The 13460-nt window shown below is 42.6% G+C and overlaps 1 protein-coding gene across 1 annotated transcript; it reads right to left on the bottom strand.

Annotated features, from left to right (window-relative positions):
* Positions 1-7860: 7860 nt before the first annotated feature.
* On the bottom strand, positions 7861-9387 carry FOXG1 (forkhead box G1). The gene has a single exon (XM_074232051.1). It carries the CDS (start codon positions 9385-9387, stop codon positions 7861-7863), a length of 1527 nt encoding a protein of 508 aa, XP_074088152.1.
* Between the last annotated feature and the right edge of the window lie 4073 nt (positions 9388-13460).

Here is a 13460-nt window from a genome sequence, read left to right on the forward strand (position 1 = left end):
TTATTTCAGTGCAAAATTCTTTCCCATTGCAATATGAATAATGTATGTAGATGGGCACAAGAGAGAAAGGTGTGGGTTTTCCTGTTTAACACGGATCATTTAAAAAAAAATCCAACATTTTGTGCCACCTTGAGCGACCTTTCTACAAATGAAAATGTAAATTTATATTATTACTATTTCACCCTACAATCCCTCGAATCCAGACCTAAACAAAAAAGTTTAGTTACTGTTTAAGCACTCAAAACTTTTCTGAACGCGATCTTTTTTTCCCCTTTGCCTAACCTACACAATTATTGGGATAATACTTCTAATACAGTCAAGTTTCCATAGTTCCTCTATTTTCCAAACAGCCAAGGATACGAGAAGAAGGAGGGAGGAGTGGGGCCCAAAGGAGAATATGATTAGTCATTGTCTGCGGTTAATGTAACAGCTAATTTAACTTTCAATGCAGACTATCACATCATTAAAGTTCACCCCAGAGTGAGGGAAACGAAACAACCCCAAGAAGCCGCTCCCCAATGTTGATAACCTTTCCAATATCCTGATCAGGATGGAAAATATTTTCCACCCAGACTCGAGATCCTGGAAAGGTATTTTGCATGGCAAAAGACCTCTAGATTTCAAAAATGAAAGAAATAGAATTTCGGGCGCTGGAAGAGTCGAACGCACAGAACTAAGGAAACGTCTCTTATGAACACTGCAAGCTCCTGCCAGGTGAGACTAAAATCAAGATTCCATTTGGTTCAGTAATGAGGCTCCAGGAGCACTCGGAATATCAGAAAAAAAAAAAGCAATTCTCACCGTGTGCTGTCTACTCGGTGTGACTTTTCCTTCACCCTGGAAGGAGCACCGAGCAAGGCCATAGGCAAGAGAGAAAGGATACCCCGACCCGCATTCAGCAAATGACAGCGGAGAGGCTCTCGGATTTACAAAAACGAAAAAAAAAACTGCAGCAAAACAAAACAAACACAAAAAGAAAATAAAAAAACTGCACCTCTAGAAATGTTTAATTTTTTTTTTTTAATAATAATCATTGGTATGTTTCTTTCTCAATACCCATCCACTGCTACCATCCCTAGGTTCTGATTTTTTCAATGCGGTAACCTGGCAGGACGGTCAGTCTACCAGACGAATTCTGGAGGTTTACTTAATGTGCTCTAGTTCCCTTTTCCTAACTCATATGGGTTACTGGATGATGCTGAATCTGTGAAAGCAAAGAGGCAAAGCTGAGGGAGGAGGAAAGAACAGGGAGTGTGTGTAGGGGGCTCAACGAATGAAGTGATTCTGCCTTTCTCCGTACTCTCGGGTACTGAGCTTCTTAATGCACCCCTCCCAGCGCCCCGTTTCCTTCTATCTGCATTCCTCCCCCTGTCCCCGTCACACACACACCAAACCTACCCCAAGGCAACCCTGGGGGGAAACTTCTCTTTTCCATAAAGTCCCAGATTGGAACTGCTAGAGGTTAACTTAGAAAAGGGAAATGGGGTGGAAATCGGAAAGGCAGAAGGGGTGGGGAGTGGGGAGGAGAGAAGAAGATGTCTATCACAGAGAAAACAGTTTTATCAACTGGCAGATAAGTGCAGAGATCTGAAATAGGCACCGTGTAAACAATGAGGATCGACTAAAAAAAAAAAATACCACCACCAACCTACACGGCTCTATAGAGTCAATTTTCCTGCCACCTGAAAATCGAGCCTGTGCGAATGACCAAACCAGAAAGCTTGCTTTCTCCTGGGTAAGAGCGCCCTCACCTTGCTGCTCCCAGTGCAGCGGCCCTTACAACTCTGCCCTCTGACTAAAGAAGAGCCCAGTTTAAGCTAAAGAAAGTCTCGGTCTATTCGGTCTTTCTTTCACTCTTACGCAAGGAAGATAGAAATAAAACCGTAAGGGTCGCAATCACCCATGATCTCAATCTCTGCCGCCCTGCCTCTATCTCCACCTGCGATTCTATTCAATATATTGGAAAGAAAAAATTAAAAAAAAAACTCGATCTAAATTTCCAATACATTCATCTCTTTCTCAAACCTCATTTTTGTTATGCTTTTTTTCGACTCTATTTCTTTGCATCCCAGCCTCTGTTTAACTCCACGGTCTCGAGTGTGCGCCGCTGCCTCCAAAGAATGCATTAAAAATCAATTATTTGCTTGAGATCCCCAAAGTCGAGACCAGGAATATTCCCAAAAGGCACAAATTCAAACTCAAGACTCCTGGTGCTCATTTTCCTGGTACTTTGAAGGCAAAGAGAACGAATGTCTCTAAAAAGAGACTATTTCAAATTCATATCCCTTCCCATACACACATCATATATCCAGTGCTCCAAAAGCCCTTGAAAACCCATCGGCTTCAAATGAAATGTTCACTTTTCTAAGACACTAGATTAAGGAGCGGCTGTATTGGGAAGGGAAGGAAGGTAGTGAATGGCTTTGGGTCATCTGGTGCTAATTAGAGTGTAAGGGTATGGTAAGTGAAGGGTAGGATAGAGAACTTAAATGTACTTTTTTTTTATGAAGGTGTGTCGAGGAATTGGAAAACTCTTGATGAGAGCAGCCGAGACAGTCAAATTCTTCCTACTAAATACATTTCTTCACGGATAAAATAATGATTGAAGCACCATTTGATCAAAAGTCACTTCCTTCTCTATTTCCCCTCCTTACTAGATTAGGGACACACTTACTTCTTAGAAAAGCAGTGATTCCCCCCCCCCCCAAGGGCAAGAAAATAAAGGGGTGGGGATGTATTGTAGGTAATTTTTCTGCTCACTCCTGCTACAGAAAATTTCCTAGCTTATTCATCAGATCTATCCCAGACCTCAGTCTTAGCTTATAACACAGTCAAACATCGTGCACCCAAACAAACTCCAAAGGCCCCTCATCTTTCAAAGAAGTCATTCCACTTACCGATTCTGTGGGTAGGGTACACTTTCTGGCCAAGAACTTTTACACCAGTGGTTTGCGGTCCATGCCTCTCAGCGTCTTGGAAAGAAAATAGAAATGGGAAGGGGGAAAAAGACACACACACACACACACACACACACACACACACACACACACAGCCTTCATAACCATTCGAGTAACACTCCCTTCTCCCCAGGGAGCCTATAGACTTTATCCACTAGATCAAAACCTAGAACTGACCGTCCCTGGAGTAAAAAGTTAAGACTTTATAGAAAAAAAAGCGCTGGATTATTATACCAGGGGTTGAAGGGTAGGGGCACCGTGGGACTGGGAGAGGGGTCTTGGAAAGGAAATCTTTTATCACACGCGAAAATAATTGGGCGTTAAGACAGTGGAGACTATCCACACCCTTCCTACAAAGAAAGTTATAGGAGAATGGGGATATTAGTGTTATGTGTGTACGTGCTCTATGTGGCGGCCTTTTTTTTCTTTTAACATCAGAAAAAGAGTAAGAAGGAAAAAGAGAAAGTTTTCTTTTATGTTTCACCTACCCTGCTGCCAGGTGAGATGGTTGGGTTCGTTTTCCTGGTGAAGGGTCCGGGCTGTCTGTAAGTAAGCTGGAGGAGAGCGCAGGTTGTCCAGGGAGGTAGGAATGTGCAGGAACCCCGCCCTCCAGGCAGTTACACAACCTCAGCAGTCTTCGCCAGCCAGCGCTGAAACTTCTAATGATCTTCACCTTCACCCTTTACTCGTCCAGTACATCACCAGTACTTGAGTCCCAAGAACCTAGTACTTGAACCATTCAGCTGCCATGCAATAATTTTCTCCTGAAGCAAAGTCATTTGGATTTATGCATTTTTCTCTAATTATGCTGGGGAAAATACCATTTTTACATAGTGTGTGTGTATATATGTGAATATATAAATGTATATACATATATATATATATATACATATATATATATATATTTAGAATTTTATTTGTGAAAGATTAGAGTTAGACAACCCAGGAAAGTAGTTTAAAGGAACAATAAATAATGTTAAAATGCAGAGAGAATTAACAACAAAGAACTGAAAAAAATCACTTTTATCTTCCTCTTAGTTTTCTATAGATGTTCATAACTACAGAAAATAAATCTTCATAAGACAACTGAATACATTGAAATTCAGCGCTCTGGACATCATCTTTTTTAATATCAGTCTTATCATAGAAAAAGAAAGATTGTTTGGGAGATCCTATTTCAGAGTCTTTTAACTATTTTAAAAATAAAAATGGGTTATGGCTAATAATATTTATTCAATGGTTAATGCTATTTTAATTTTTATTCTAATTTAAGCATACAATTTTGCATTTTATATTTTCTTATTAAATTTTCTGAAACTAGTGAATTCATTGAATTCACATTCAGAGAATTATTTCTAATGATCACATTTCTTTAAAAATTCAATATATATAGTATACAAATATGATTAAAAACTAAGAAACATTTTAATTTTTTCTCTAACGCATTAATTGTAAAATAACTAAATAAAAATTTCCAAAATTTTCTTTAAAGCTTTTACTTAACAAAGGTAGATGGAAGCAAAGATCAACTTTATAGAGTGAATCATTGGAAGTGAAAGTGTCTTAAACTCCTTACCACATTGCCTTGCCTATGTTTGAAAAGAATGCTAGAGAACAATAGCTCTAAGAAGAAATGGGGGGGGGGGGGATCATCAGACTGAGGTAAATAAAATGTGCATATTTAGTCCTTAACAAGCCTCCTATAAAATTATCTATTTATATTATATTTATACATACATAGATACATTTATATGTGTATATTTCCCCAATTTCTACTTGGAAATCATAAATTGCTTCCAATAAAGACCATAAAGGTGCCTTGGCTATGTGTATGGATCAACATCCACCCAACCCTCAATTCCCAACAGTATAAATAAGTCAATAACACCTGAAATTCTTAGGTAGCTGTTTACTACAGATCTCAAAGCACAGTATTTGGCATTGAAATCTCATTCACTAAATGCATTTGAAAAAGAACACAAAACAAAAACAAAAACAAAACCCCTGCAATGTCATCTTTTTTTCCCAAATAAGGAATTACTTATGAAAACAGAACAAAAAAGCCCATCAGTGAAAATAAAACCTTAAATACAAGACCTCAGTTTCATTGTTTAAACTTTTTACAGCCCCAACACATTTCCTATATGCATCTAGAGTTCTCAACAATAAATCTCATTTCAAAGTGCTAAATAACCCATTATGCCAATTCTATAAAAAAACAGAAGCAATCCTTTAATTTTGTTTAGGTCAAAAATATGCAAATGAGATTCCCTCATTACCTAATTCTAGAATTTGGGGTTTCATTACTACTTTAAAATAAAATGGCAGATTTTAATATATTTAATGTTTTATTGTTGATATATCAATAAAACTATTGGTGTATTACATATTTACATATGTTCCTATCACATAATTTTCTAGGGGTAGTGGAACTGAAAAGAATGGTATTTGCCTAAGATCAACTCATTAAAAAAAAAATCCTAAAAGTAGGGATTTAGACTTATCTAGATTTAAAACAAAACACATTTTTTTTCTGGACTATTTGATTCTTTTCTTTACTATTTCCAGACCTCATAAAAAAAATGCTTCTCTTAGATCTGTTGGGGAGGAGTTATTTATTTCCAATAAGAAAAAAAACGCTCCCCCCCACCCAGTCCCCCATAAACAATATTAAATATTCAAGTAAGGTATTCTGCATTTCAAATTTGAATCTTCTAGAGAGGCCTTGACTCCCCTAGGCTTTTTTTCTTTTAGTTCAACTCTTTAAGTGTTTCCAGATAAGATCTCTAGAACAGATTATTTTTCATTGGGCCCATTGTAAGAAGTAGCTGGCTTATTGCATTACTGCAGAACGCATTTCAGACTATACAATTGTAACAAATGAACAACTTGTCCTCCACAGAATCACCCTGGGATCCAATTAGTTCTAGTAAACCTCTTGCTCAAGTTTTCTAATTGTTTTCAGGAGGTGTGACACTCATCAAGAAACTTTTTTTGTTTTTGTTTGGTTGTTTTTGCTTGGTTTTGGTTCCGTTACAAATGAAAACAGAAGTATAGCTCAGTGTAAGCAAATATGACAAACTTCCAGTTGAAAATTGCTAACATATTTATAGAGAATCAACTAATAAATATTTATTTCGGGGGGGGGGGGTAAAAAAGAGAGGCATCTTTCTTCACCTGAAGAAGTAGAGGTTAAAACTGAGAATTTGGAAAGAAAATATAAACATTGATCTGCAAAGTCATTACATCAGGAGATCACTTCCAGCAAAATTGTATTTCAACTTTAGCACATCTTTATTAGAACTCTCACTGTGGGTAAACAGCCACAAAAATAAATGCTGACTTAGAAACTATAAATACAAATATTATTAAACAAAATGTTTGCAGCATCAAAAGCGCAAATACTCCCTGAACTGTAGGGATCTCTCTGTGTATACATATATACATATACCTACATATGCATATGTATAATATGTGTATATTATAGTCATTGCTATCTAGCCATATACATATACATATATATAATCAGCCAGAGGCTATAAATATTTTTTCAAGCCTGAAACAAGGTGAATAGAAAAGTAAGCATTCTGTCAATTGAATGGAAAATAAACAGAGTAAATATCTATGCACACATATCACTAGATAAATTAATAAATTGCTGTGTATACATAGAAATTTAAAGAGATCCGCTGAAAAAGTCTATAGTAAAAAATAACTAGAGTTAAACAAATAACCTGCTGCTCCTTTTTTTAAATAGTTTAATTCCATTTGGAGGAAAATACTATTTTTTTCTTGCTTTTTTTTTAAATATAAAAAAGTTTCCATTTAAATCTAAGGAGCTATTTAAATCCAAGGTTGGCCTATAGAGCCATCCTTTTGATTTATTTATAACTTTAATCTTTTGTAGATTAGGCCTACTTAATAAAAGAGACAAAACTATCAAGGTATATATGAATTTAGCCTATTTTTTTTATTTCTGTGTGTTCATAGTAAACATTTTTTTGTAAGTGACAAACACGGGCATATGACCACAGTATCACAATCAAGAAATTTTAAGACGACATTAACAATCACTCAAATTTATGCGGCATTGGCGCAACACAGGTTACATATTTGCAAGGTTTACCTATAAGTACAATAGGTATTAACATTTCACTACATTTAGGAAAAATAAAAGTGACCTGTTAGTGACCACATACATCAAAATATACACAACACAAACTGAAGGCAATCATTAATTTTGTCCCCTTCTGACTCATTTGCATGGGCAGTGCTGCGAACTGAAACGTGCTTTTTTTTTTGTTTGTTTTGTTACGTTTTGTTTTTTGCTTCTCTTTGAAATCCTTAGTTCACCGAGTGCATTTTCTAAAACCCAATCTTTGGTCTAAAAGTAAACAAAAACCAGTTTCTTAAGGAAAAGGACAAAACAATAAATGGCCCAAATGTCGTTTCTTGGGAATCTTTACTCTTAATTCTTTTAAAATACAAATTACAGTTTTAAACTCCCCCCCCACTTTTCCCATAATTTAGTGTTTTTTTTCCTCCAAGGACTCCATCCACCATGTATATCCATGATAACTTATAATACTGCAAACATGGAAATCTTGGTGGTAACTAGTGATAGACTCGTCGTGGCTGAATAAAAATTGCAAAGCAGTCACTATTTAGATACACGTTCTACTATAATTTCGACTTCCAAACCTCGTAGTCTACAATGTCTTCTCCCCACATTGCACCTCGCTGACACTCCACACCTTGTTAGAATAATAAACAACCCTAAAGACTGAACAAACGTACAGAAAATGGGGGACTTAATAAAAAATACCTGGACTTATTTTTTTTAATTATCATTTACAATGCAAATGTGTGTAAAATGTTCACTTACAGTCTGGTCCCAGGGATGTTAATGTATTAAAGGGTTGGAAGAAGACCCCTGATTTTGATGTGTGAAATAATCAGAAAGTCCTCCAGACAGTCCCGTTGTAAAACTTGGCAAAGAGGGTCTTAAGGACTCACAGGGCAGGGTGGAGGGTGCCTGCGGAGACGTGGAGGAGGAAGCGGCCCGGGCGGTCATTGAAGTGCTGCTTTGAGAAGTCATGGAAGGGTGAGGGACATGGGGGAAAAAGTAACTGGTCTGTCCCGCCAGCAGATTGACGGAGCAAGGGTTCAGGGAATAGGTCCCGGAGCAGGGGACGGACAGCCCGCAGGGCACAGAAGCCGCCAGGGCGGCGGCCGTAAGGTGATGCGTGGCGTAAGGGATCTCCCCGTTGACGAGTCTATCAACACTTAACCCGTTGGAAGTGGAAAAGGAGTGGTTGTTGCCCAGCGAGTTCTGAGTCAACACGGAGCTGTAGGGCATCGGGTGACTGGGGTAGGCGGACGTGGTGCCGTTGTAACTCAAAGTGCTGCTGGCCCGGGGGTGGTGCAGGGACAGGAAGGGGGACATGGGCCAGTACAAGGAGCCCGCCCGATCCATGAAGGTCAGTCCGGTGGAGGTGAGCCTGGCCCCGCGTTTGAAGGCCAGCTTGGCCCGGGACGTCGTGGATCTCCGGCGCAGTTTGCCGGTCGTGCCCCCGATGAACACGTCGTCGCTCGAGGGGTCCAGCATCCAGTAGTTCCCTTTGCCCGGGTCGTCGTAGTGGCGGGGGACCTTGACGAAGCACTTGTTCAGGGACAGGTTGTGCCGGATGGAGTTCTGCCAGCCCTGCTTGTTCTCCCGGTAGTAGGGAAAGTTCTTCATGATGAACTCGTAGATGCCGTTGAGGGTGAGGCGCTTCTCGGGGCTCTGGCGGATGGCCATCATGATCAGGGCGTTATAGCTGAAGGGCGGCTTCTCGTACTTGCCGTTCTTCTTCTCCCCTTCCTTGCCCCCCTCCCCGTCCTTGCCGCCCTCGCCCGCCCCCTTCTTCTCCTCCCCCCCGGACCCCTTCTCCTTCTCCTCTGGCCCCACAGGGGCCAGGTCTCCGGCCCCGCCGCCTCCTCCGCCGCCGCCGGGCTCCCCTTTGCCCCCGAGCCCGTCGGCTTTGGCCCCGTCTAGGGCGTTCGAGGCGCCGGCGGCCGAGGCGGCTCCCTGAGGGGGTGGAGGAAGCAGGAGCTGCTGGGGTCCCTTATCCTCCTCGTCATCGGCCGGGGCGCCGCGCGCCTGGGGGGCCTGAGGGGGCTGGGGCGGCGGGGGGTGCTGCTGCTGCGGCTGCGGCGGCGGCGGCGGCGGCTGCTGCTGCTGCTGGGGCGGCGGCGGCGGCGGCGGCGGGTGGTGGTGGTGGTGGTGGCCGTGGTGGTGGTGGTGGTGGGGCGGAGGGTGGTGGCTGTTGTGGTGGCCGTGGCCCGCGTGGTGGTTGTCGCTCTGCACCGCCTCGGGCACCAGGCTGTTGATGCTGAAGGAGGACTTTGGGATCATTTTCACCTCTTTCCTATCTCCCATGTCCAACATCACCCACTACTCTGGGGGGGAAGCGGCGGCGGCTGCGCCCGCGGGACCGGCGGCGGGGGCGCGGGAGCGGACCGGCGGCGGCGGCGGCGGCGGCGGCGGCAGCGACGGAAGGGTGCCGAGCAGGGTGCGGGTGGCACTTGCGGCGGCGGCAGCGGCAGGAGCACTGAGCGCACCGGCGGCAGCGCAGTTGGACCGCAATCTCGGGCGCTGGCAAGTCATGTAGCAAAAGCAGCAACCACCCCTCAGGAAATTTAAAAAAAAAAAAAGGAAAGAAAGAAAGAAAGAAAAGAGAAACAACCACCGCCCCGGGGGTGAAGCTCTCTCGCTCCCAACTCTACTTCATGGTCTTCCCCCCACCCCGCCCCCCCTTTTTTCTTCCTCCTCCTCCTCTTCCTCCTCCTCCTTCTCCTCCTCCTCCTGCTGCAGCAGCAGCAGCAGTCACAGCAGCAGCAGCAGCAGCAGCAGCACCCCAAAGGGGGGGAGACCAGGCGGGCGCGTCCCGGAACGGCGGCGGCGAGGCTGGGGAGACAGCGATCGAGGCGGCTATAGCCACAATTAATTTTCCGAGCTACAGGCGCACACTAGGGCTGTAAAAAAATTTTTGGTTTAACCTTTCCTACCGGTCGGCCAATCAGAGCCGGCGGCGTGCGGGAGCGTCTCTCTCTCGGCCGTCCAATCCCGAGGTTCCTTCCCCTCTCTCTTCACCCACACCTCTCACCCTCCCTTCTTGCCTCCTTTCCTCCCCCTTTTTGGCTTCCTTCTCCTCCCCCACTCCACCCAGTGCCTTAGCTGGCGCAGGGATACCGGCAGCAGGACGCATCACCCCGGCACCTTATCCTTTCTCCCACCTCTCACGCCCCCTCCCAACCCACCACCTCTTTTTTATCCCAAATTTCCCTCTTAAAGCAAATATATCACATTTCCGGTCCCCTTCGCACTGTATTGGATCATGTTCGTTTTGTACGTCAATATTTTCTCCTCTTGATGAAAGTTTGTACCTTTTAAAAAAAAACATTTTTAAAAAGGGAGGGGAGTGTAGAGTGAGAGTGGAGGGAGTGGATACAAGAGGAAAGCAGGAAATGGAGGAGGAAGAGGCGAGGCACTACTTTGCAGAGACAGCCCTGCCTGACGGTGTCATGTCTTTCTGAGACCCTAACCCCCCCCCCACCCCCCACCGTAGGTAACACTATAAAGAGATTGTGGGTGATTTTTGGAGAGGGATAGACCTGCCGGCTCTAAGTGGCTGGGGATCTGAGTGAAGTTTTTTTGGGGGGGTGGGGAGGAAGTGAGCAGGCACAGATGGGGCAAGGGAAAGGTGACTTCCTCGGCTCCTGCGCCCGGGGTCCCCGCGTCTCGCCAGGCAGCCGGGGGAAGCGCAGAGCAGTTCTGCGGGGCCATCGGTCCGGCTCGCAGTCGCCGTTCCGGGGAAGGCTGCGGAAGGTCGGCTGGCTGTGTTTAGCGTCTTCCGTGGGTCTTCCAAAATGAGAGGTCCAGGGACAGAAAGCAAAATAATCTCAAAATAAAGGAGGTTTAAAAACACTAAATAATCACAAAAAATCAAAACAAAACAAACCGTGATATGTGTGTGTGTGTGTGTGTGTGTGTGTGTGTGTGTGTATGTTTACGTGTGTAGCTCGCTTACCCCGACTCCGTAGGCTTCTGCTGCTTACGGTGGCCGGTGGCCTCGGTTCTTTTTCCTCCTTGTGGCTCCATCAGGGTTCAATGTGTAATCGGGTCGGGACAGTATGGTCCAGAATTATTTACTATGGAGATGTTTAAGATTTTTTCCTCTTTGTCTCTTTTGTTTGTTTTCCTTAAGTAGAACCAAAAGGACAGTATACGTTTTCTGGGAAATTCTCCCTCTGCCTTCCTTCCCCTCTCCCTACTTTCCATTTTCTACAGATCTCAAAAGTCTAATTTGACTCACCTAAGTACCGAGCCCCATCAATAATCAGTTCACGATGGAAGTTTCATCCAAGATATGGAAATCTTGGCCCTTCAGATCCAGTTACTTCCGTCTTAAATTCCCCGAAGTTTCCTTTAGAAGACTGGAAATTCCTAGAGGGACTTTACTCTGACCCAAAGATAAAAATCAAGATTAGGGCCCAACATTTCCCAGGCTCTAGAATTTAGTGTTAATTATCCAGATCAAAGGATGCTTAAACTCCCCCTATCCAACACACACACACACACACACACACACACACACACACACACAACCACGGAGAACACTGAAGAAGTAGAAAAGGAAGGGGTGAGAGAAGTCATGAATGGAAAAGATATTTTCCCCTGTCTCATAAAAAATAAAAGTCCTGTAATATGAGCATATTTTCACATGAATGAAGTCCTATAGTAGGGTGAAGAGAACCTGACATTTAGTTTGAGTTGGTATTTAGGAAAATGTCAAAAGAAGGCATAGGTGAGTAAACGGTGGTTAAATCTTTAACTCATCCCTAATATAAAGGATGTATTTAATGGAAACTAAGCCAGGGTTTCAAGAATCGTTCCTTTTCCCACCCCAACCCCATGAAATCATGTGTGGATGTGTGTGTGTGTGTGTGTGTGTGTGTGTGTGTGTGTGTGTGACAGAGACAGCTAGCCACAGGGAAATGATAAGAACAATTACACCTGATCAGTGATGAACATTTGCCTTCCAGAATACAATAAGCTATCTCTAAATATTGGTCTAACCTCAAATGACCTCAAAACATTTAATGTATTTCTCCTATGTGCCTCCTACTTTAAAATGAATAAAATTAGTAATTATAAAATTTTAAAGTCAAGTTTCTAACTAATAAAATACTTCATGTAGTTTACTTAAGTCAAGGTTGACACTAGCATAACCATATATATTGACTCCAAGATGGAAAGTTCTTCATAGTCATTAATATAGTGGCTTCGACTGGTAAGAGCAGTGTGCTTCCTTTTCATTAGCTTCTTCCGCCTTACTTCCCCAGTACTCTCCCCCCCCCCCCCAGATTCCTACCTCCTTTCTCTACTCCTCCCTCCCCCCACTCATCCCTCCCCATCCCTCCCTTCTTCCCCTTTCTTTCTCTTCCCCCATTTCTCCTTCTACTCCTCCCTCTTTCTCTCCTTTTCACCCCTCCCCCACCCCCTTCTCATCATCACTCTTAATGGTACACAGGGCTCCCTCTGAGGTGGACAGGCCCGGTACGTTTTCGTAGTCGGTCTAGCGTGAAATGATTCGGTGTAACCGGATTCTTGGGAAAGGACAGGTTACGTAAACATTTACTGATGTGGAGTAACTATACTATTTGTACTCTGATATGCAGGAAGGAAAGTGTTGATTAACACAGAAGAAAAAAAAGCGAAATTAGCTGATTGCATGCTCATAAGTGCAAGCTGTCATTGAACTGCTTTTAAAATAGACACAGCTGGGTGTTTGTGTTGAAAAATTTCTTGTGTTTTTGCTAATACTGAAATAAGCATGATTTTGTATACCAAACATTTTCAGATCATTAAAATTTGTAATCTGTGCTGGTTTTAAACACAAAGAAAAGAAACAGAATCATTTCGATGTAAAATTTGCTGATATTATATTAACTCAATCAGGTCTGTACAAATTGTGCATTGTGCCTCCTAAAATCTGTTTGATCAATTTAATACACAAAGTGCCAAACGTGGGTATTGTTTGTTAACATTGGACATTTTATTCAAATCCAAGCTCAGCAGCAAACTGGGAGAGCTTCTCCTTGGATGTAGCTATAGCACTGCCTACTGAATTTTTAATGCTTTAAGGTATTTCTAGGGTCAAAGCAGCATTTACATTACTTTTCAGTGCTGGATGAAGCTGAAGAGGGTGAGTTGGAGGAAATAAGTATCTAATTGATTTATTTTTTTTCCATTTTGGACAGCGGAAACTGGGGTGATAAAATGATAGAAATGCAATATTGACAGCATAAAATAATTTTAGTTGATCCTCCTTTCTGCCTTACTGACTAAAAAATAAAATCTTGTAGTTCCATTAACAAAGAAATATTATTTTTAGTTTTGACGATATTTGTGGTATATATATATATCGATATCAGGAAAGTTTCTTATATTTGGACTTG

Source organism: Macrotis lagotis, chromosome 4, assembly GCF_037893015.1.
Source record: "Macrotis lagotis isolate mMagLag1 chromosome 4, bilby.v1.9.chrom.fasta, whole genome shotgun sequence".
In the NCBI taxonomy this organism is placed as follows: domain Eukaryota; kingdom Metazoa; phylum Chordata; class Mammalia; order Peramelemorphia; family Peramelidae; genus Macrotis; species Macrotis lagotis.